Source organism: Chiroxiphia lanceolata, chromosome 1 (genome assembly GCF_009829145.1).
Source record: "Chiroxiphia lanceolata isolate bChiLan1 chromosome 1, bChiLan1.pri, whole genome shotgun sequence".
Taxonomy (NCBI): Eukaryota; Metazoa; Chordata; class Aves; order Passeriformes; family Pipridae; genus Chiroxiphia; species Chiroxiphia lanceolata.
In genome coordinates, this window is record NC_045637.1 from 100,167,748 (window position 1) to 100,193,996 (window position 26,249).

At 41.4% G+C, this 26,249-nt stretch overlaps 1 protein-coding gene across 1 annotated transcript in view; it reads right to left on the reverse strand.

Annotated features, from left to right (window-relative positions):
- The window catches only part of ITGA9 (integrin subunit alpha 9), a 217,633-nt gene that overhangs the window by 73,533 nt on the left and 117,851 nt on the right, over nucleotides 1–26,249 (reverse strand). The window contains 1 exon segment of the mRNA XM_032691139.1: nucleotides 22,336–22,412. Coding sequence (XP_032547030.1) covers nucleotides 22,336–22,412 — 77 coding nt within the window.

The window sequence follows — 26,249 nt, forward strand, 5'->3', positions numbered from 1 at the left end:
CAGCATCTTCTACCAACCATAGACATACCAGATGCCCAAAGGCAGAGCCTGCTGGGCTCCACTTGCCTGCATTTGCCAAGAAGTTTCTAAATGTGGGTTTTTGAGTACCTACCAAAGCAGCCATGGGGTCTGGTGAATGAGAAATGCAGAGGAAGATGGTCTAGACTCAGGCTTTAAAGCTGATGGCTGTGGATTGTGAGCGTAACTTTTCCATGTAATGCAGACAAACATTTGTAGCATATTTGTTTACCTACTTACTTCATTAATGATAATCTTCATTTATTAAGACCAAAATTATGGCTTACAGTTCAATAACACTTTCTCATGAGGCAGATATAAGTGTCCAGGAAATATCTCTGCTTTCTCACACTTGCAGACATTGACCAATCCTATTGATAATTGGACACTTTGCTTTCAAAACATTATAGTTTATTCTCATAGTCAATTATCAAATGCAAATAAAGATTTGCAAAAGTGTGCAGTGCAGGATCAAATGTAAAACTAGTTTGAGAGGTCCAAATAATTTGAGTTGTTGCTCCCTATATACCAAATTAATAGCTCATCTACATGAGAGTACTTGGAAGCATTTAACATTTTCACACCAATTTCTGTTGGTTCTGAAAATTCACTGTTGACAGAAAAATTATGAAGATGTTAACCAATCTGCTGGGATTTTCTAATAATCAAAAGTCCATATTTGGAAGCAAAGAAATAAAGTAACAATTTAATACTGTGAATTATTTCTCATGAACTTTATAACCTCACTTCTTGCAATCACTTCCAAACTTAATGAGCATCTATTATACTCATCAGCAAAATCTGGAAGTATCACTTCAGTATGCAAAAGAACATTACAAGATATTTATCTTATGTAGGGTTGATACTAAATGCAATGGCATGCTACAGAATCCTCTCAGAACTTTGAGATTTAACATAAATTGAAGACAATCGAGAATACTCTCCTTTGTACTTAATAATTAAAAATGCTCAGAATCCTATTTAGAATTAAACCCACAAAAAGTAATGCAAAAATAAACACCAGTGGGTTGTATTACCCCTTTCTAAAGCTATCACTCCTCTGTTAAAAGTTTATCATATCAAAACGACATTTTCCTCAGCATTGAAAGAAAACCCACTTTTAAGAGCACGCTGTGGCTGCTCCTATACAAAATTCACGCACAAATAAACTGTGAAAAATCTCATTGATTTTAGGTTGGCAGGCGAGTTCAGTTCTCCTTAAAGGCTGTATGAGACTTTGCTGTAAGTTCCATTTAAAACTTTCTGAGTCATTGAATATGTGTACATCTGAATGAATTAGGCTCACTTGCAGTGAGAAGAGGATTAGTGTGGGAGGCGTGTCCCAGGCACAGGGGACGTGCCGGGGCAGTGAAGCCCAAAAGAGCATGCGCCGACATAGGTAACTCCATTGGCTAAAGAAGTCACATGGCATGTAACGATAAAAGAGCGCAGATTTTGAAATAAAGCCTCTTTGCTCACCACACCACGAGGAGCAGTTTTTTCCTTGTTATACAAGGACTTGCACCCCCAACATATGATGCCCCCGAACATGGGACTTTTTTAACTTATATTAAGTTAATTAGATTATCCTGGATCAGGCAAAACAGATGGTAGATTCCGGTTATCGAGTCTATTATTTTGACTTGGGAATCTTTTACCACAAAAAACGTAGACGTCTTTAAAGCCGTTGTCTCAGTGGCGTCTGAAAAACGGAAAGTTAGCTTAGGAGCTCCCAAAAATTAGGAAAAGTGCACGATAGAAGAAGAAGAACGAAGAAAAGAAGAAGCTGACAGATTGAAGTGGCTGGAGCAGGCGGAACAAACTCCAACTTACACCGGAGGGGTGAGTCAAGCTGAACGCAGCGGTACAACTCACGTGGTAAAGACTCTTCCCTGATTGGTGCGGCGCACCGCGCCGCAGCTCAGAGATCCAGGCCGCGGAGTACCTTGAAACCGTCAGGGGAAGCCCCGCTACTAGCCGCTCACCATGGCTCGGCCGTGTGCGTTAAAAAGGTGGTGCCGCTGCTGTCGCATTCCAACATCCTCAGTGAACACCAGCCCCACGAAGCTTGCACCAGTTCCTGCCTGGTAGAAACCACCGCAGCACCCCGCCTGCCTGCCACTCCTGCCAGCCCTGTGGCACACTTAAAAGCCACTGCAACCCCGCCACGCCACATTCAAACCGCGTCGGGACCTGCCGAAAGCGCCGCGCCGCGCCTTCCCACTGCAGCGCCTGACCCCTGCACCACCCAGTGATCTGCGGGGACCCCGGAGCCGCTGTCGCCCACCGCTGCCGCCGCCCTGTTTGCCGTAGAACAGAGCCTGCGCCCGCCAGTCGCTGCTGGCGCCCACCGCCACGTGACCAACGCCGCTGCCGCCCCGCTCGCCCGTGCCGCCGATCCACCGCCTGCCGCTGCCCGACCAACGCCAAATCGACCAACGCCAGCCGCCAAGCCAGAGCCCACCGCCGCCGCTGCCGCTTGTCCGCCCGCCGCCCGACCTCCACACGCTCTGGTACAGGCACCGCATCCCATGGGGACCACTCACAGCCTGCGCCGGGGACACCAGCCGCCGACACCGGGACGCCACAGCCCAGCCAGTAAATACACACTCTTCAGCAGCACACGCTCACAGCGCCGAGACTCAAAGGTAAAATGGGAAACTTTTTCCTCACTGAGGTATCACAGGACACAGACGCACTAGCCACCCTGTTAAAACCCTATCACATACAGGCTACAAGGGCGGAATTGACAGAATTGGTACGGTTCATTAAAGCAGCTGTACCAGAACTGCCTCTGGTTGAAGCCCTCCACATACAAATATGGGATAAAATAGGAAACCTCATAAAACTCAAGGTTCGGGGGGGGACCCCCAAGCAAACAATGCTTTCCCAGCCTGGCAAGCAATAATGTCTGCATTAAGCAGAGCACACAAAAGAACAACAAACACACCCAACACCAACACACACCCCCCCGCTCACGCTGCTAGCAACAGCCCAGCTTTTAGGTGTGGGAGTTTAAACACACAGAGCCCGGTGGGGGGGGGAGCGGAGCCGTTTGTGATTTAACTATGGGGAAGGGAACTGGGAGCCCAAGGGACACAGGTCAGTGGAAAGGAACGGGGCCTGAGATGTGAGATCCCAGCCCGTGGGATCACCACAGGGGGCCCCGTAATGGCAGGGGGGGCTAACCCAGCTTATTTGCCAACCCATACCACGGATGATCGCCGACCGCGCGCCCAGGGGCAGGCACCACCATCTCGCTTGCCACGCAGACCGGAGAACGACCAGTCCTTCCCTGCCCCCGCGCCATCCCCTCCACCCACCACCACCCCCCCCCAGGGCTACTGGGAGGGAGGAATGGGGGGATGAGGAGGAGGATTTCGGGATGGCTCTGCCGGGAGGGGACGAAGCAGCATATGGAGAAGGATCGATTGATAGGTGGGGTTTGTGTAGAGAGGAGGCATTGCGAATAGGGGATTTGCAAGTAATAAATGCATGCCCCGTCATTATTGGTCCACGCCAAAACCGCCGATTTCAGCCCTTGCCACATGAACTAACTAAAGAGTTGAGACAACTAATAAGAGAAACTGGCGTATCTTCCCCTAACATACTTGCATTTTCAGAAACACTGAGCTCTACATACATTTTCATGCCACATGACTGGAGAATCCTGTTAAAAATAAGCCTAACTAACAACCCAGTACAATGTATGGCTGAACGATTTTAGAGAAATCTGCTCCGCTTATGCTAATGACCCACAAGCAGGGGTAACACCACACCAACTCACAGGGGAGGGTAACTACCGTTACAAAGACTCACAAACCAGGTACAATAGGGAAATATATGAAGTTATAGCAAAACATGCAATGCGGGCAATGAGAAAACTACCCACATCAGATAAAGACACCAACTTGTCATTCACAAAGATAATGTAGGGCCCAACAGAACCATACACGCAATTCCTAGATCGGCTGCAATCTGCCCTAGATAGGCAGATTGAAAATGAGGAAGCCAGGGAAATACTTAACAGGCAACCGGCTTTCGAAAACGCGAACCCTGATTGTAAAAGAGTTCTGCAGACCCTTCCTAAAAGGGAAACCTGTAGCATTTCAGAACCGGTTCGTGTCTGTCAGGAGGTTGGTTCTTTGGCACATCAAACTGATTTACTGGCAGTAGCACTGAGTGCCCAATTAAAAGCACAGGAGGGAGCCAGACCCAGAAACGGTTGCTACATTTGTGGGGCCCCCAATCACTTTCAGAGGGATTGCCCTAGGAAACCCCTAGCAGTGGCACCCCGCAAGCACCCAAAAGCAAGGAGGGTGCCAAAAAACTGGAGGTGAGGGGCGCTGTCGCACACCCCGATGCAACAGACAAATACGACACAGGGGAACAGGCTGGCAATTTGTGCCCCCCCCATCAGCCAGTACTCTGTGCCCCTCCACCCCAGCCAGCGCTGGGCTGGACCTATCCAACAGGGACACAGTCTTCATAACTTCCACTGAAGTAGTGCTAATCCCGACTGGACGTTGGGGTCCCCTTAGCCCAGGGGTACACGCACTGCCGATTGGAAGGTCCTCCACCACCAGAATGGGTTTATTTGTGCTGCCTGGAGTGATAGACTCAGATTCTCATAGCGAGATTCTAATAATGGCCTGGACCCCTTCACCCCCCTGTTTCACTCCAAAGGAACAGAAGATTGCTCAACTAATCCCCTTCTACAGTGTGCTGCCTGCAGGGGAGGGGGGGAGGGAGCGGGGTTCATGGGCCTTTGGTAGCACAGGACACCCACAAGTTTACTGGGCAGCAGTCATCACAGCCACACAGCTGCTTATGACGTGCCAAGTTAATGGGCACAGATTTACTGGCCTTGTGGATTCAGGAGCTGATGTTTCCATCATAAAGGACTCCGAATGGCCACTTGACTGGCCCACTGTTTGTCCAGCTGCAACCATTCAGGGGGTGGGAGGCACACAAAGACCCATACAGAGTGCCCAAGTACTCACTGTCTTGGGACCAGAGGGACAAATAGCCAAAGTAGCTCCCTTTGTTGCTCCAATTCCTTGTTCATTGTGGGGGAAGGATGTACTTGGACAGTTTGGCACAGTCATGCAAATTCCTCCTGCAAGCAGCCAGGTTTTTCAATAGGGGCCATTGGTCAGCCATCCCAAGTACCTATTAAGCTAGTCTGGAAAAGTGACCAGCTGGTCTGGGTAGATCAATGGCCTATGAAAAAAGAACGGCTTGAACATTTAAAAAGGCTTGTAAGAGAACAATTAGAAGCAGGACACATTGGGCCAACAAACAGTCCCTGGAATACTCCTGTGTTTTGCATCCCCAAAAAGAGTGGCAGACGGAGGATGCTGCAAGACCTCAGGGCAATTAACGCAGTCATAGAGTCGATGGGAGCATTGCAACCAGGGTTGCCCTCACCCGCTATGCGGGGTGCGCCAAGGTTTGCATTTTCCATCTCAGCACTGAACAATGCACAGCCCATGCAAAGGTATCACTGGGTTGTCCTTCTTCAGGGGATGAAAAACAGTCCTACAATATGTCAAACAGTAGTGGCCAATGCTATTCACCCCATCAGAAAGCGTTTCCCCTCTGCAATAATCTACCAATACATGGATGACATTTTAATTAGCATGGCCACAGAACATGAACTGCAAATTGTTGTTACTGCTCTGACTGATGCTGTCCAAGAAGCAGGGTTGCAGGTTGCGGCAGAGAAAATCCAGCGATTGCAGCCCTGGAGCTATCTTGGATGGAGGATTACACAGCAAGAAATCTCCCCACAGCCACTGCAGCTCGAGGTAAAAGACAGTTTAACCTTACATGAGTTGCAAAAACTCCTGGGAGCCATTAATTGGTTAAGGCCTATTCTAGGCTTAACCACAGAGGAGCTATACCCTCTCTTTGAATTGCTAAAGGGGGACTCTGACCTAACGTCTGACAGATCTCTGACAGCAGAGGCAAAGCAGGTGTTAGACATTTGTGCCAAGGCGACAGAACATAGGCAGGGCAGGAGGAGGAATCCTGAACTGCAAATCTGCCTGGCCTTAGTTCCCAGTAGGTACTAGCCATTTGCAGTCTTGTTTCAGTGGGATCAAACTAAGAGGGACCCGCTACTAATTCTAGAATGGCTATTTCTGCCCCACACGCCACCTAAAACTGTATGGATGATTAATGAAACGTTTGTTAAGCTTGTCATTAAAGGCAGAGGACGACTACAGGAACTGGATGGAAGGGATCCAGCCATCATCTACATCCCGGCCACGAAGGACAATTTGGATTGGATGCTGGCTCAGGACACAGGATTCCAAGCTGCCTTGGCAAGTTTTGATGGTGACATTTCAGTCAATCTCCCTAAGCACAGACTTTGGGCAGAAATCAGCAATTTACCTTTAAAAGCCACAACTAGATGCAAAAGTGAGCCAGCAATTTACCTTTAAAAGCCACAACTAGATGCAAAAGTGAGCCAGTAAAAGGCCTCACAGTCTTTACAGATGCATCTGGGCGAACACAAAAGGCTGCAGTGACTTGGGTAAATCCTGATACAGGACAATGGGAACGAGAGGTACAGACTATGAACCAAGGCTCTGTGCAGGTTCTGGAACTGGCTGCCATTCGTATTGCCTTGGGAAAGTTTTCTGAACAACCTGTTAATATTGTTACTGATTCTTGTTATGTTGCAGGGTTAGTTTCACGTCTGGAATGTTCGTTTCTTCGAGATGTTTCTAACCCTCATCTGTTGTTTGAAATGCGTTCTATTTGGTTTCTTGTCAATCCCAGAAAGTTTGATTTCTACATAATGCACATCAGATCTCACACTGACATGCCAGGGCCAACAGCTGAAGGGAACCGGGAAGCTGACAAAGCAGCAATGTTTAACACAGTACCCAGAACCCTAGAGCAAGCAAAATTGTCCCATTCATTTTTTCATCAGAATGCACGCTCTCTAAAGAGACAATTCAAAATAACCATCAGTCAGGCTCGAGACATAATATTGACTTGTCCAGATTGTCAAAAAATCACCCCCATGCCATCTCAGGAAGGCGTTAACCCCAGAGGGTTAATGGCAAATGAGATCTGGCAAACAGATGTCACACACATCCCCGAATTTGGCACCTTAAAATACGTACATGTAACTGTAGACACACATTCACAGTACATAACTGCTACAGCACACACAGGTGAGAAAGCCAAGGATGTAATAAGACACTGGCTAAGTTGTTTTGCTACCCTTGGCACCCCAAAACAAATCAAGACCAATAATGGACCAGCGTACGTCTCTGAAAAGGTAAGAAATTTCCTATCAGAGTGGGGAATTTCACATGTCACAGGAATCCCACACTCACCTACCGGACAGACAACTGTAGAAAGGGCACACCACACACTGAAAGGAATGTTAGCAAAACAAAGAGGGGGGGAGAATCGGACTATATAATAGTCCGCAAGAACGTTTGTGGAAAGCCACATATGTTATCAATTTTTTAATTGTGACAGTGCTGAAAGAAGTAGGTATGAGAAGCAGCACAAATCTCAGGTGTTTGCCTCTCCCAAGCCACTAGTCATGGTAAAAGATTTGATTTCGGCACAATGGACAGAACCTTTAGACCTTATGACTTGGAGCAGAGGTTACGCTTGCACGGCAACAGGAAAAGAACTGAAGTGGATCCCCTCCAGGTGTGTAAAACCCTATTTAGGTACACAATCACAGCCACAGGAACCAGATAATGCAGGAGTTTAAAAGGAGTTATGTTTATGTTTCAAGTTTATATTAAGGAATGACTAATGTGGTAACAAGCAGTCTACAAAATATCGGTGTATGTATGAGAGTGAGTGAATGACGGCCGTCAGTGAATGAGAGGAGTGAACAAATAAAAGAGTTGTGTGACTGGACAAATATTAAAACACAGAACACCTCACAAAACCACGTTACCTCCACCACAAGGTCATTTTAAAAAAATTGAGTTTTGCTAAGCTTACCCTGTTTTTTAAATAAAGTTCTAAATCCCCAGTTATTTAAAAACCCTCAGGTTAATAAAGGTTATAGTTTTATACATGGTTGGGCTAAGGCCCCTAAGTTAATAAAGTAATTTCTCCAAGTTGCACTACCCTATAGGAATATAAGAAAGTTTTAAAAAGGTTTACAATAGAAGTTAAGAAGCCGAGTAAGCGATGTGCTGGGTCATTGCGAGTTTTGGTAGGTTACAATGTTCTGATTGTTTGCACTGTTGTTTTGCACTGTTTTCGTGATTTCTTTAGATAATTAAGGGAGGGGATGTGTGGGAGGCGTGTCCCTCTTTGTTCACCACACCACAAGGAGCAGTCTTTTCCTTGTTATACAAGGACTTGCGCCCCCAACAGATTAGGAGTGTTCACAGGAGAGATTCAAGCCCTGTTTGCTGTTTGAGAGAATAATGTCATGACTGAAGACAGCTTGCTGTGCTGCTGGAGCAGCTTGGCTGCCAACCTGGTGCCACACTCCTCCAGCACCTGCCACACACTAAGCACCCCAGCTGGCAAGTCAAAATATGTCAACTAAAGAACTGTTGTCACCTGTCAGAAACAAAAAAACAAACTAAAGCCACCCCTTCATCTCAACAAGGTATGTCAAACAATTTAAGAAACATAATCCAGCAATGAGCTTTAGTTTATATCTTATTGTATGAGAACTACAAAGCTGCCAACATTCTCAACATGACCTTCATAACCTTGCTCACATACAGGAAGAGAGGCTAAAAACAAAAACAAATTCAAAAAAGAAAAAGAAAGTAAAGGAAGACAAGAAGGGAGAAAATATATTAAAAAAATCAGTTAATTGCACAGAACAGTACCATCTCATAACAAACAAAAAATGAAGACAGTAAAAGAACTCAGTAGACTGTAAATGTATATATACATTATATATATAGGCAAACACATTTGTACACACATACATACAGACACATGAAGGATATCAAGCTATCAGTGTTTGCATGGAAAGAAAAAAAGTTTGAAATTCAGAAGAACTAAGTACTTGCAGCTTTGATTCACATGGCCTAGACTTGCAGGTAGCAAGCAATTCTGAAATTCAGGCTCCAAATTTTTTCACTACAATGGTAATACACATCAAATGTAAATAGAAATATTTAATCTTTTCCTCATAAGTGATTAAGAAAAGAAAACAAATTTCAGGATAAAACAAATACCGCTTTTGCATGCTTTAATGCTCTTTGTTAATGTCCAAACCACAGCATTGCACTATGGTCAGCAAGAGAAGAAAGACCAGTTGAGAAAGACAAACCGAAAAGACCTGCAATTTTCATTTCTCCATCCTCCAAGATGCTGATGTTTTTATTAACCTGGGTCAGTTGTGGCATAATCTGCATTCCAAATGGTATGCAGGGACATTTTTCTCTATTTCCTGCACCACGGTGAATTTTTTCAAAAATTGAGAAAGCATTCAGCACTTTTTCTCAGCCTGTGCAGTCTATAGATAGGGCAAGGAATGTGACAGGGTTGCACTTACCCTGTTAGTCTGGGTCACTGACTTTCCCTTTTATATTAGGAACCTTTCTTTCCTTACCACACATCAGCATCTATATGGATAAATCACCACTACTGCTCAGTGGACAGTGGAAGATACAACTGTGGTAAGTTAAAATGGGTAATGCTTAAAACAACTCAAGTTCAATCTGTCCTCCACCTCCATCAGATGAAATTAAAGAACCCCACCTTTTGCTTGTAAATCAGTAAAAGCTGAGTCAACAAACACTGGTGACTATGACAGAGCCAAACAGATTTCTACCTTCATCAACCAGCATTGGTCTTTGCAGTTACTAAAGTACATATTAATTTTATCTTCACAGAATCTTTACATCAACCCTGAATACCTTTCTTCTGTTGGCTTTTTTATCACAGGCTCCAGGGTTAACTGAACTTTAGGAGGAGTTTTGCAAATACTTAAGCCTCAAGGGCCAATGAAAGGCTGAAACCCTCAGTTGATCTGGGAATTCATTTGATATTTCAGTGCAAAACTGAGGGCAGCAGCCCCAAAACCAAATACAAAACAAATAAAATTTTTAAACAACCCCACTATAGTATAGCATTTTACATACTATAGTATAAACTATAGTATTTTACATTGCTTGGTTATATTTCTTCTCATCACATGTGTGTTAAAGGTCAACTCTCTCTGCAAAGTTCGCAGTCAATTTAGACTACGTACTGAGCCAAATGCTCAAGATACAATGGCTTATTCTGCATTAACTAGCTGCTGCCTTCCCCTTCTTAGACTGAAGTCTATGCTAGTAAAGGCTCAAAGAGACCTCATGCAGCTGATGACCACAGCCTACCTGAGGTGCATTAAGCCAGCTGTGGCCAACTATCTCTGGGGCCATCAGATCATTTCATTAATGATCTTTTCCTCTATTTTTTAATCTATTTCTCAAGTAGAGACTTTGCAGTGTTCTCTCAGTAGTATATAAATGAGGTGATGGGAAAAATCTAAATGAGAATTTGAGGAGCGATCAACCAAGGTTCTGTGTCAGCAGAGCACATTTTAGGAGTAATATCGTAACAATATTGCTCACCATGAAGACCGAGTAACAATGTGCTAATGTTTCCCCTTAAGAAGGAAGTAAATGTCCCATATGGAAAAAGTGTTTACTGTGGTGAGCCCAGGGCCAAGGCAATGGAATTGCTTGTGCCAGTACCCTTCTGGCACAGAGCTACTGTCTCTAGCACTTCAGTTCCCATATATATATTACAATTCAGGAATATGGCACAGAGCCTTATCTTTTCCATATTTTCAACACTTTAACATTAAAAATGAATGCATTTGAGTAGTAAACAAGGGGGAGGGGTTTGGGGGGGATGGAGATTGGGGGAAGACACAGATGACAGACCACTCTTTGTTATGGTATAGAAACAACAGTGATTTCTAGCTACAGCTAGTTACCATATAGTCAAAGCTTCTCTGGAATTTGTCTTCTTTTCCCCAACTGTGGTTTCTTCACATAAATCCCCCTTAAATACACAACAGATACAACTCCCACCCACCTGTATCTTCAAACTTTTAAGTAAAAAGGACAGAACAGGGCACAACATCCACACAAAAATACACTCATAATAACCCTACAGAAATTTGGTGCCTTTTATTATTATCAGTAATTTCAACTGCACTCAGATGTTCACAACCCTTTATAAACAGAACTGAAGAATCAATGGGGAAAAAAACCATCTCTGTTTTCACACAATGTTTACTCCAGGGAGCAGCTTTTTGCTTGAATGGAGCTACTCTGGTTTATGAAACTGATACAAGCAAGATGAGGTACAACATCTACAGAAGCTCTAATCTAATCTTTCACCCTTGCAGGCACATATAGAAACTAACATCTTTAATAACCACAAGCTATCCTTGGAATCACTGGTATTGTCCCTCCCTGTGTGTGTAAGACAGTATCCTAGAGTTGGAATGCAAACAAAAACTAGTTACTAGAGTTAGAAAGAAATGCAAAAGATAAACTGTAGATGAAAGATGAATTGTAGATGAAAGTTGCATATATCAGCCTAACGTGAAAGAAAAAATCCCTCTATATTTTTCTTATTTGTTAAAATATTTGAAAAGCTCTGTTAAAATAGGTGATTGTTGACTATAGATCTGGCCCTGAAATTTGATGCTGAATCGGTAGCACTTCATAACATACTGTTTCCAGGAATTAGATAAATAATATAGTCATCATGCAAACCCATGTATTTACCATGGTATAATATGCAATTTAAAAAGCATATTCAGCTAAGCATTGATGAGAGAGAAAAAGATCAGTGCCTTCCAGGAATCACTTTCAGAGGTCAATAAAAGGCAGTTAAGCTGAGATGAAATGTTAGAAATAGTACAGGTTTGTTACTTAAGGCAATTTGTTTTGTAGTAGCAGGTGTTATACACCGAGTAAGTTATGTCTAAATGTCAAACATGACAAGCAACATATACCCATATCAGCACATTTCCTCTACAGCTCATACAAAACCAGCAAGAGGAATTACCTAGAGGTCTGTGAAGAACCTCAGGCTTACCAGATTTTGCAATTTCAGGATGTAATACAGAAAAAGTTCACACAGCTGCATCACAAAAGAGGATGTATGTACGTATGTATATAAGCATATGCTTCTGACAGATAAAACCTCCATTCTGAATTGTTGGTCTGAACACTTTCAGATTCTCTTCAGTACTAGCCGTGTAGTTCAAGACTCAACAATTCAATCCGTCCCACAACAACCAGTGAAGAATGATTTGGATATTGCCCCCTCTTTGGGAGAAACCCTTAAGGCCATACAGCAGGTGAAAACTGGCAAGGCAGCTGGGGTTGATGGAATTCCACCTGAAATCTGGAAACATGGGGGCCATGCTCTCCATATGAAATTTCACGAGTTTGTGGTGCGCTGTTGGGAACTCGGTAAACTCCCATCAGACCTTCGTGATGCAGTCATCATCACTTTGTATAAGAAGAAAGGAGTTAAATCAGACTGTTCAAATTACTGTGGTATTAATCTACTCTCCATTGCTGGCAAAATCCTGGCAAGAATACTCTTGAACAGACTAATACCCACTATAGCAGAAGGAATTCTACCTGAAAGCCAATGTGGTTTCAGAGCCAACAGGAGTACCACAGACATGGTATTTGTTCTCAGACAACTGCAAGAGAAGTGTAGGGAACAGAATAAAGGTCTCTATGTAACCTTTGTCGACCTCACCAAGGCTTTCGATACTGTGAGCAGAAAAGGTCTATGGCAGATTTTGGAACATTTAGGATATCCCTCCAAGTTCCTTAAAATGATCATCTCACTTCATGAGGATCAGCACAGCCAAGTCAGATATGGTAATGCACTTTCTGAGCCCTTTCTAATAACCAGTGGTGTGAAACAAGGCTGCGTTCTTGCACCAACCCGATTCACAGTCTTTTTCAGCATGATGCTCCAAAGGGCCACTGCAGACCTCGATGATCAGGATGGTATCTACATTTGATACTGTACTGATGGAAGCCTATTCAACCTAAGGTGACTGAAGGCCCACAATAAGACCTTAAATCATCTTGTCCAGGAGCTACTTTATGCTGATGATGCCACCCTTGTCGCCCACACAGAAGCAGCTCTGCAGCATTTAACATCCTGTTTTGCAGGCGCTGCTGAGCTCTTTGGGCTGGAAGTCAGCCTGAAGAAGACAGAAGTTCTCTATCAACCTGCACCTCAAGAAGTCTTCCATCATCGCCATATCACCATTGGCCAATCAGAGCTCAAATCAGTCCAGCAGCTTAAGTACCTAGGCAGCCTCATCTCCCCGGATGGTAAGACTGATGGAGAGCTAGATAGACAACAGGTTAGCAAAGGCATATAGTGCTTTTGGAAAACTCCATAAAAGAGTATGGTGTAATAAACACTTGAAGAAAAGTACCAAGATCAGTGTTTACAAAGCCATTGTGCTGTCCACTCTTTTATATGGTTCTGAATCATGGGTCATCTACCGCCACCACCTGTGTCTCTTAGAATGCTTCCATCAACGCTGTCTCCGTACAGTCCTTAACATCCACTGGTCAGATTATGTGACCAAGACGTCTGTTCTAGAACGAGCAGCAGTCACAAGTATTGAGGCCATGTTGCTGAGAACACAGCTGCATTGGGCAGGACATGTCTCCAGGATGAAGGACCACTGCCTCCCTAAGATCTTGCTCTATGGTGAACTTGCCACCAGCTGCTGCATGAGAGGAGCCCCAAAGAGAAGATACAAGGACTCCCTGAAACAACATCTCAGCCTTGGCCATATTGATCATCATCACTGGTCTACTCTGGCCTCAAATCGGGAGGTCTGGAGACACACCACCTATAACGCTACTGTTTCCTTTGAGAAAGCATGCAGAATCACTCTCGAGGAGAAAAGGCAGTGCAGAAAGAACCGTGTCTTGCAGAATATACCACCTAAGGAGTCCTTCTGTTGTGCCTTTTGCAATCGGACATGTCTATCTTGTATTGGCCTTATTAGCCACCAGCGTGCTTGTAACAAATGTGGATAGAGCCTTTCCCAAATCTTCGTTCGCAAAGCCTAGCCATGATAAGCATACACACGCACATATGCATCAGGCAAGATGTATTCTGCAAATACAAAACAAAAGTGCATCTGCTTCTTATTGTGGTCTGTATATTATCAAGAACTTCCACCTCTGGAGGCAGCTGATATATGACAGTGCTTCCTGAGGTTAAGCTTTTGTTTTGTTAGCTTTATACTTCAGTTGCTAAAGCAAGAAAGAAACCATATAGTGACTTCAACTATCTCAGGTCCAGAAAATACTGATGTTGAGATGTTCACAAGAAGGGCCAGGTTACACAGTAGCTCAGCAATTAATTCAATTTGTATGAAAGAACATCTCTTTAGGAGTCTAGTTTAAAATAAACAACGCAATCCTACTCCAGTAGTCAAGTGATTCTTACAAAACAAAACCAGTATTTAAGAAGGGACAAGACTGGCTTGTACAGTATCCCTGACTATAATCACCAGTAGCCTGCTATTAGAAAATAGAGACTGGGAATCTTGTTCTTGTATAAGATGTGGACTACTCTGGTTTGTTATCACACAGCACTTGATGGTTCCATCCATATGGTTTCTGTCACTGTATGTTCAAAAGGAACAGGACTGTCCACTGCTATCAAACTGGATTTATTTATTTATTTTATGACAGATTTACAAAGCTCTGAGCACAACTAACCAAGAAACCAAGTAACTTTCTCCATCCCCATTTACCCTCAACAATGGAAAATATTCACTCATTCCTTGAGATGATGCTCTCATTGCAACTTGTACTACATCTTGATTAATTGCGGGCTTTGCTGAACAGCCCTTTCAGGAAACTGCAAATCCAAACCTGGATGAGCTACAACAGAGTTTTCCATGTGCCTCACAAACTCAGCATTCAATACTTTAACAACTGTCTGTAAGTAAAAGATAAATAAAAGTAAATATAAACGAGAAATCAGAATTCTGCTTCCAAGATTCGCCAAAAAGACTAAATTCCAAACAGAATTACAAATATCCTAATATACATGAAATGGTAATAAGCAGTTTTTCATTGCATCCTTTGCAGTGTAGCAAATTACTTTTAAATAATATTAAACTATGCTATAATTTAGGAAACAACGTAAATTACAGTGTGAAACCTGGTATGGCTTTTTGAGAAAAAAGCAAACAATCTTCTCATATCCATCTTCCCAATGTTTTAACATTATTCTCTCCCTGGAACTTCTTTGGTAGTTTAAAAGATCACCAGCTAGGACAGCACTGGGGTATGATCAGTGGGCACCCCTTCAGTCATGGCTCTGTACGCAGAGCCCTAGGAGTTGGGAATATCAATGTTGGCACATACAGCTTTATACACACAGGGCTTTGACTGTCAAGACCACTTCTCTAGAACTAGAAATGCTTAGCATTGGTTTAACCAAAGCATTTGCTAATTTTTCTTTGGTTGTTTTTTGTAAAGCAGATATGAACTCCATCTGTGCAGCTTTGCTACTTAGGGTAAATAGAAGGTCAAAAATAGTATTGAAAGAAGTGTTTGTTTAATGAAAGATAAAATAAGTGAAAAGAAATGCTTCATCTACTATGAATGAAGAGGAAGGGAAAACCAGATAGTATCAGACCATGTAATTAGCTTCACATGAAAGGATATTGTGTTTCATCATCATGACTGTTTTGTTAAGACACATTTCAGGGGCATAAAATCTCAATGGGCATACTGTGAAACATGAGGCCTCTCTGGAAACAAACCCCTGCTCTGTGATCAAAGGAAGGTAAGTACTGAGGTGTAAGCATAGTCAAATTTATTGAACATTTTGCTCCCCACATTAAACAACAGTCTTTAAACCATCTTTTCTCCATGGCTTTGCAAAAGTCTGTGATCAGTGACAATCTTTACTAATGTTTTTTTAGAAAACATTACTATGTTAATTAGATACATTCAAAAAGTTTTGAATTTTCTGATAAAAATTTTATTTTATTGCTCCTTCCTTCAGAACACACTGATTTTCTGCACTATTGCAGCACTAACCTATGTTATGTGTCATTACATCTTGTGCTGGTGAAAAGCAAATTGGACAAAGCTATCATAACACGTTGTTATCTGTGATTTCTGAATTCCTCCATCTCAGGTTTTGTAATAATTTGACAAGTCAGTATGAAAGTGCTGAGATTTATTTTTCAAATCCAGGTGCCTAATATCTGACGATGTGCCCAGTGAACCAGAGGGAGTCCTTCCACTGATTTTAATAGATCCAGGAGCGTATTCATCCTTGTATCTATACACAGCACTTGCAAAACAAGCAGTTTTGCAGTAGCATAGCTAGTTCCTATGTGAAATTATTCATTCTTCACTAATACAAATAATATGCTTATAAACTCCAGACTTGTAAGCTGAAAGTCTGAGGGAATCACATGGGGATGATGCACACTCTCCCTTGTCTTTTCAGAGAGATTTGGGCTAGCTACTTCAATACTACATCCCAGAACATCACATTTACCTGCTTATCAATTACAGAGCCATACATAAGACAAAAGGGATCACAGAAACAAAAGAAATGTTGGCAGGAAAAGATGTTAATCCTTTAGTAAGTCACAGAAGAAAATTATACAGAAAAAAGGCAAAACCAACCTTCTGTAGAGCTGACCAGATGATACTGCAAAATACTTTTATTCCATAAATTACTATTTCATTAAAATGGAAATATTTCAAGCTCAATGAAATTTTTGACAGACTGGAGTTTTGTCCATTCTCTGGCTAATGGAAGCAGAAACAGCTCAAGCCACAAGCTTGACATTTCAACTGGAAAAGGACATTTCTCAAAAATCCCATTTCACAAGAGGACTTTTGAAAGTATTGACTTCAACTCAATAAAACCCACAATTTGGAAAAACTTGAATATTTCTGCAAAATACACCTGTCACTCCTTTGCCTTTCTATGACTTTCGCTGCCAACTTCACATTTCCAAAATAAACCGTGTCCAGCAGTATATACTGGAACCCCAGCCAGTCTAAAGGGGAAGAATATAAATTTGAGCCTGGTCATTAATGGTGGTCATTAATGATGCTCTAAATCAACATATAAAAGCAAGCTGCTTATTCCTAACAGTCAAAGATCAGTCAGAAGTACTCCAATGTATGAGCTATTCTGTTCTAATGATGGATCTCTCATGGAAACAACCACCCATTCTGCTCTGGTCTTTTTTAGCTAGCTTGTTTATTATGGCTGGAAAAAAACACCCTCGCTGCTACTGAAATGTCTTCTCCACACTTTTCAGTTACAGCCCATTACAGCCTAAACGGGGCTCCATAACTACCACTGCCTTTGCAGAGAGACAGTCAGATGGATAGGCATCAGGTCAGGAGCTGAAACTGCATTGGTACATCAGATAAGATCTCCCTCAGCACTTTCAGGTTCTTCTTAAAAGACCAGAATGCTTTTCTCCCTTATAAAGTACCAAAGAAATGAATATGAAATTTTAAAGGCTAGGGAGGTATAAACTTCTACAGAACACCTACTTTAGAGTTTCTCCCAGCAAATCTTGAGGAAACAGATGCAGTTCAGCTTCTAAGAATCTTTGGAGAGGCTCAATAAAAATGTGCTAGTTGCTACAGAAACCTGATAGAGAAGACATTTACCATGCCAAGCAAACAGAGTGAGGCATTGAAGTCAAACATGATATGTCATAGATATATTTTTAATATTAAACAGTGTTTTAAAATAATAACTAACATAACATTTTGTTTTTCAGTACTGGATTGTTGGAAAGGAAACCTGGTTTCCTGCTGCTCCCCTAAACTATGGTCATAAAAATAAAGCTTATTACAAAATATTCTATTCCTGTTTCTCTTATGGTTTCATGTTATGTCATTACAAAAACCTGTATGCTATACATAATTATATTCTTTACACTAAGATACTTTTAAGTCTCTTCCTTTAGCAATCATCACGACCAGTACCCACAGGGTATTACTGCATGAATAAGGCCAGATTTTGCCATCTCCGATGACAGCTGCAAGACTTAATACTGGAGAATTGTTGAAGGGATTCTCTTGCTCTGTGCTATGAAAACTTCACATATTTATTCTTCAAGAAAAATGGATTTGAAAACAGTCATGACTGGAAAGATGAAATACCTCTCTTCTGCTCCTTCAGTCTCTCCTAACAGTGCCTTCGTGAAGTCCCCAGGACATTCCATGGATCCTTTTTCCTTATTCTTAAATTGTCATCTGTAGTTTTAGGCTAACACCCATAGTCCTGTGAGAAAGTCCAGGCTAGCCACTAGAAAGACCATGTGTAGCAATACTAGCACACACCGCTGCAGGGGTTTCTACATGCCATCTCGTAATGTCTGCCATAGAAAGTTAAATCCCCAGTTTGCTTTGCCAGGTAGCAGAGATGGTATCAGCGAGAGACACAGAGTCCCACAGGCAGGTTTCCAGCCCCAGCACTTGAAGACACCCTTAACCATCCCTAGGCAGATGCTTCTGTGTTGGAGAAGAGTTTGTTTTGTTCAAGCAATTTTGCTGTGGTTACAGAGAGGATTTACCTCAAGACACTACAGAAGAGTTGGTTGGAAGGGATTTCTAGAGATCATAAAATCCATCCTCATCCACCTTGACACAGGACATTGCCAGTAACAGATGAGGTCAGCAAGAACCTTACCCAGACAAGTCCTGAAACCCAGGATGGCAGAGCACACCATCTCTGCATGTCTCATTCCCCTGCAGCATGAACTGCCTATGCAACAGGGTTTTTCCAAATCTCTGCTCTGAACCTGTCAAGCCACAGTCTGTGACTCTTGCCTCTCTTGCATCTGCCACAAGCAAGAACAGTTTGGCTCCTTCATCCAACAATCCCTTCAGGAAGCTGGGATGCATTTACATGCAAACAGATGAAAATGAAGGTGCACAAGCCTTGAAGAGCTTTATCTGTTAAATGAAATAAAACCTTTTTCTTTCCAGAATAAATGCATCCTAAGTCTTCTTCACTCCAGTAAAGCATGTACTGGAGCCCAGGTCTCCAAGGACAACTTTCACTATAACAGAAGCATTCAAAAGAAGAATACATCCCATTTCCAGCTTCCTAAGTCTTTGCAAAAGCTTCCAGATAGAGTTATAAGGCTTTAACATTGTTTTTTATCATCACCTGCTTCCAAGCAGTTCTGCCTTACCCTCTTCTACAAATTCACAGCAGAGGATTTCAGTTTGCCCAGCAGTGCTGTTTCAACATGTAGCAGGTCCTCAAACACCATGAAATAATGATGCAAACCTAATCATATCTGGCCAGACCAGCAGTGAAGTTTCTAACTCACACATGCAGATTTGTTTGGTTTTAGCAGTTTGGATAAATGGCCATCTGTGAGGTCATCACTTTGAGTGTTAACATCCTGGGCTATTTATTTGTTATTCATCAAAGTAAAGTGCTCCCAATTTAAGGGCACAGGAATAAGTTTTCAGAAGAGAAGCAAGATACCAAGAAAAGTAAAATTAGAGCAGACCTAGTTAACTCTTGCCAGCATGGGCTGGTTTTCCTACTAGTCATTTGGTATGTGGGTTTCCTATCTTCAAAGCTGGATGTGATCTTTTAACTTGGTAATTTTAATGATTCAAACACATCCCAGGTGAATGCTTGTAGAGATCCTAAGCTCATAAGAATGACCTCAGTAAACAATTCTCTTGATGATAATGTAATTTGAGTTGACTTTCTATACACATATATGCTCTAACCAGCACACATTTGAAAGCATATATAGTGATGACCAAAACTATACCTTGCCATATACAGCTCCCTGAACAGCTTTTGGCTCTAACACGCTACAAATTTAAGGAAAGTGTGTAAGCACAGTCAGTTCATCTAGCAGAGAGCCCTGTATCCAACTATGTCTAAAACCAAGGGGATATGGAAGAGCAAGGCAAGCACAGAATGGCATTTTGCTGATATATTTCTGCAGCTTCCAGTATTCATACACTCTCAGAACTTACAGTACCCCAAACAGTAAAATCCACAGATTAATCACACACTTCATGAAAACTTACCTCCTCCTTTGTTATTTTCATTGCTATGAATAGTTTAGTATGATTAGCAAACTTTATCATTACTTTCTAGCAGATTATTTCCCATATAATTTGTGAATATGCTGAATATCACTAGCACGTGTAGAGTTCTCGCCACCATCAAAATCAACTATTTAAACCTTTTCTCTGTTGATTACCTTTTAGTTAGGTAGTAATACTCAGGGCACCATTCCTCTCAGATCTGGGCAACTTACTTTCTTTGTGAACCCCTGATGAGAAATCTTAATAAAAGTCTTTTGCAAACCCCAGTAGAGGATCTTAATCAAACCATCCTATCCACTGATCCAGTGACACCTTCAAAGAGCTGCAGCAGATCTGAGAGACAGTAGTTACTGTTGCCTTCCCATAAATATCTGGTTTATTTCAATCCAGTGTATCTGTGCATCATTTATTGCATTCTTTCTAATAATAAGTCCACCAAATTTAGTCAGACATGGTTATTTAGACAAAGGCATTGACATAACCTTGCTAACAATGAAGTTAATGTTTACTGCTGATAGTAATAAATGAGTCACCTTTCTTGTTCTTTCTAAAAAAAAAATAATAATTTTGCTTTGTGCATAGACTTAGAATAAGCAGGAATAATGTGGGAAAATGGTGATAGGATTATTTAATATGAAACACGGAGGGCTGAAAAAATTACCAGGCACTTGTTTAAAATCAGAATCCATAGCACGTTTTTTGGTAATTTTACAGGCAATAATAATACAACCAAAAAAATCTGTTTTCATAAGAGACATTCATTGTGTTATGTTTCTTAATAACTGAAGCTTACAGAGCCCTTTAGGTAAAGAAAGCCCATACTGTGCAGAGGGATTTCACACCATCCTGTTTATTTCAAACAGGACTTCAGAGTGTCACTGGGTAAAGAAAATGTGAGAACATTTGTTCAGCATTTTGCTAGACAAACGTAGAAACTATATTTGAATATCCTAAGCTCTTTTGACAGGTGTGGCTTTTAAATTGCCAAGACAACATAAATAACAGCTTTAAATATAAACAGCCAAATGCTCCAGTCACAACTACAGCTCTTACTGCTGTGATTACTATACACTGACAAGTTTTTAGACCTGTCCCTTGCTATTTGTTCCTCAACTACAGGACAAAATCCTTCACTGGCTTCTCTAATCCACACAGACATGTATCCAGCTCAAACATTCATGTGGACTTCAGTCATGCCTGGAGAAGCCTGTAACTTCTCAGACTTGACTACGGTTCAGTTTTGTTTCCAAGTACCGTTACAGCATGCTGTAGACTTATATAAAACATATGCGTATCTCCTGACTATTCCTTGTGTTTGGGGTTTGTTTTTTATTTTTCTTTCCTAAAGCAGGGGAGTGTCTTCCCCTCTCTCTCCTGACCTGAAAGCAAAGTATTTCACAGAGAGCTTCTCCATCAAATAGCAAAACCTCTGGCACACAATTAAATAACTTACATCAGCATTTCCATCTAAAACAAAACACAAAAGGAAACAGAAGTGATGTGTTCACTTTAGCCTGATTTATCCCAAAATTGAATACACATCCTGGTAAAACAATAGGTATTTTCCTAAGATCATCTGTCACAAGGGACAGAACATAAACTTCACCTCTGGTCTATTTGATGAGGTTTATTATCCCAGAAGAAAGTGAAATCAGACACTCACCCCAAGTTGCAGAGAAGAAGAATTTGAAAGCAGAGTGGTATTTCAAACAAGTTAGCAAAACTACAATTTGAGAAACAGAAAATGATAGATTGAAGAAGATAATTTGCCATGTTTGGAGGGTTTTTTCAACTTTCCATGTGACAGTTTTTTTGAACAAACTGCTTTTCTGCAAGCAGTTTTACTCTTACCATGTCATGAAGAGTATTTTATTCTCTTTGAAAAATTACATGGTCCATACTGGTATTTGATTTGAGCATGCAATTTTACTTTCTCTGCCCCTCTTTGATACGCTATTTTTTTTCTCTAGTTTTGTCAATTTTGATTGGGAAGATGAAGGAGTCCTGTGCTGTATGTGCCTAGAGCCCACTACCACAGGAGTTCAGATTCTGTGTACATGTCAAGACCCTTCTGCACTAAAAGCGGTATCATTGTCACCATCCTTCTAATCTGAATCTTAAATATATGTGTTTGTCTTTTGATATTTCAATGCCATTTAACATAAGATGAATGGTATACTACTGTGCAAGAAAGAAAAAAAGTTCACCTACTCACCTTGACAGCAGTAATTTACCATGAAGTTTCAAATCAGCAGCACAGTCATCAGATTGACAGTTCCTCTCAAAAACAGTCTGTGAAAAACACAAAAGAACTGTTAAAACATGAAAGGAGGAAGATCAAAGTTCAAAGAAGGAACATGCTTGGATGAAATAAAAAACCACTAAAATCTGTGATACAGGAATATACAGTGTGAGTGTTAAGGAAATTCAAGGTGAGGCAAATTTTATAAGAACTGGTTTTATTCTCTTCTAACTGCACAATAAATTTCATCAAACTACACTCTCTTAGAGGTTTTCCACAATCCATTCTCACTTCTCATCTGACAAGAATTACTGCTCATACAATATTTCTGGCATTCTTATTTCTCTTCCCAAAGTAGGTGCATGAAAATCAAACAGAAAATAAAGTATTTATGAAACTATTTTTAGTCCTAAGAATTGCGAGTAAGAAAATCAAACAGCAAATACAGTACGAAACATTTCTGACATCCTGCAAGCAACAGAAAGTGACAAAGACTGTTACGTACCAGTGATACCCTCAAATAATGGAACCATTGTCAATCTTGCGAACTCCGGTAATGCTTAGAATCACAGAATCACAGAATATGCTGAGTTGGAAGGGACCCACAAGGATCATTGAGTCCTCTTAACCCTGCACAGGATCATCTACGAACTATGAAGGGACAACATACAGGTATGCTATTTAAGTGGCAAAAAGCAGGGGAGTACATGAGATGTCTATGAACTGATGCATATCTCTGTAGTAGTGTGCCATGGCTAAACGAGGCAGCTACCAGTAAGTGAAAGAAGAGAACATGAACATGTTCCCGGTATCAAAGAAATCCAGATGCTGTCAAGATCAAGGTTACCCTCCCCTGCTGTTTAGACCAGAGATCGATACCTTTCTGAACATAAGGCGAGACTTTTCAGGCTGGAGGACTCACTCTTTCAGAATCGTGATGCTCTTCAGCTTACCATATATTGAAACACCCAAAATGAGTGCTGCCAACACTCTTCAGCCAGGAAACCTGACGATCCACCAATCTTCTCCTTTAATATGAATGTTCCTTTCTTCAGTCTTGGCTTCTTTATTTTAATTACAAAAGTAATATAATTCAATCATAAATGCAAAGACAGAGAAAATCTGTCCAGGACACACATAACAGTCAGATAGGGTTGGAGAGACTGAGGAGGAAAAAAAATTTATGGAGTTTGTGCATTTTTTAAGAGTTCTGCCCAACTGTATCAGGATTGGAGAAAGACTTGAACCTTAGGCCCAGAGGGCATAGAGACTTCTGGTCCTTTCCAGGAAGATTCTCGACTAAGGAGGCAGCTTGTTCTCCTTTTAATATGTTGTCAGAGCTCTCTCAAAAAAGGAGTGGACCTCTATAAAGTTAATTGGTGTTGGACTAGCAGATATCAAACTATGCACTGAGTTGCAAAAGAAGAAAGATGGAAGGTGGCCAGTTCATCTGGGCTATTTTTGCTTCTCTCTTTCATGTTCCTTCCCCACCTTTTGCTTTATCAGAATCTCAGAAGTGAAATTTATTGTGGCTTTAAAAACAAGGACTCCTCAATAAAGACTACCTCAACTAAAGGACAAGAATAGCCCTGAGACAGGAACAGATGCTAAGCATCCCTCGCAAAACATGACACATTTCAGAGGTGTAGTTTCCAAAGTCCTCAGAATTAATCATCCCCAACCACTGTAGTAGCTATACATAGGAAAGACTGCTTGACCTTGAGAGGAGAAAGAATAATAAACTGTAAAAAAATTCTTGCCTGTCAGTTTCCCTGTTTGCATTGCAGAAATCTTGGCAAAGCGAACATATTGATCTAAGAAATGATCTGTACGTTTCAAAGGATAAAGTACGGTAAGTACATTTAAGTAACTATCTAATAACCCTGCCATTTTGTTACTAAATCTATAGTTACAGTTCTGCAGAATGAATTAACAAATATTTCATTTTCTAAAATCACTGAACATGTATTGCTTCCAGCTCGCATTAGACAGCAAGTTATTTTGAAATACATAGAGAGTATTTCACTACATCACAGGAACCCTAGTTCCTATACAGCACTGGGTTGGGAGAAAGAAATTATGGTGATGAGTCCCAGATCTGTAGCTGTGTTGGAGTCAACTGTTTGCTTCTGTGGAGGATCTTGAACCTGCTCAGGTTTGGGGGGAGCTTCATCACCTCAAAGCAGCTGGCTGAACTGGATTTCCAGTCCAACAGGCTGCTAGGACTCATGGATGCAGGTACAACTGATTCAGTAGCCCAGGAACTGATTAGCACTTCCAGGCTAAAGACACCTCTGGATTATTTTGATATTTTCCACTATTTCCCTGGTCTACCAGGACTCAACTCCACTTTCCCTTCTTGTATGTATTCTAGAGTCTCAACCCTCTAGCTTCTTACAGTCAGTGTATTTCATCCATTTTCTTTTCTGTTAATTTGAGCATTCTCTTCCTCAGCCTTTTGCTGCTTTCTGCTTTTCAAATTGACTAATTCCTGCCTGTTTAAATTCCTCCTAAAGAATTAAGAGAGTAAACACATTTAAGGCATCATAAAATTTGTGAACACTACTTATATATTCTGTTACTGTGTCCTTACTCAGGCTACTGCCTGCAATTTCTTTGAGCCAGAAACTGTACCTAACTCAACACTGTAGGCTGTTACAGTAGGAGTCCATTCCTGGGATATGGCACAGGCCCTACTGCAATATCATCATGAATTTTAAATCCAAGCAGTCTTTAAACTGGTTGCAGCTTTACAATACCAGTTTTGAGGATTTATAGAGCTCTTTAAATATTAAAATTGTTAAAGAAGGTAAGCAGTGGGTTGTATGTGTTATCCATAACTGAAAAAAGGAAGTAGGGTAAAACATTCACTGCATTGTGTAAACAGTTCATAACTTTTGCTGTTACTACTACCCAAAGTGAAGAGCAACAATTCTGAACAGTGATTTTACAGAAATCTAATTGAATTTTAATGTATTCGACTAACATTGAACCAAGTACCTCACAGCTTTGACTATGTATATCAGAGATGGTCAGAAAGCTTCCTTACATAAGAAATACATACATAAAAAAATGGGGGGGGTGAAGGGCAAAAATTATCCTCAGTGAAAAACACAGCTGCACCTCTTATCTCAAGGCCACCACGTATTTGTCTGGCATTTCCACAAGAAAAATAGGTGTTTGTGTGCTCAGTAGCAGCGGCAGGATAACCTCAATACTTCTACAACATATCTTCACTGTACAAACACAAAACTAATGTAAAGTACATGCTCACTGAGCCTGTCAGACTTCCTAAAATCACCAGATCTACAGCAAAGCACAGATCAAACGCAGTGCCCAGAGGAGAGAAATTGTTCCTCAGGAACAATTGTTCCAGGGCAGTTCTCACCATGTCACCAAACTTCCGGGACACAGTTTTCTCAAGTTCTGCATGGCAACTTTTCTGAGTAAAAAAAGATAATGCTTCTTAGGAGATCAAAGAATGCGATAGATATGTCCCTGAGAGGTTAGAAAAGATGGATGGTGCTCATATCCTCCAGTGGGTAAGTCAAAAAGCCTACATTAAGGTACACTCATTATAAAGAGTGAATATACACATCTGTACATAATCAAATGTACAGTAAGGAGAAATCTAAAGACAGCTGATCAGGAAGGGAATATGTCTACATAGGCAGACACATCAGGGCCTCAAAGCAAGTATCTGTGCCCATTATGCCTCTTGAAGAGAGGAATAAGAATTAAATTCCACATTTTGTGGTAAAGGCCAGGGGTAAATGTAGTAGAGAGTAAGAGGGGGATAAATCTTTAGTTCCTGCATCCTAAGACATCCTAAGCACAAAGTTTCTGGGTATTGGGCACGTAGATATTCTCCTTTTCCTTCTTGCTGA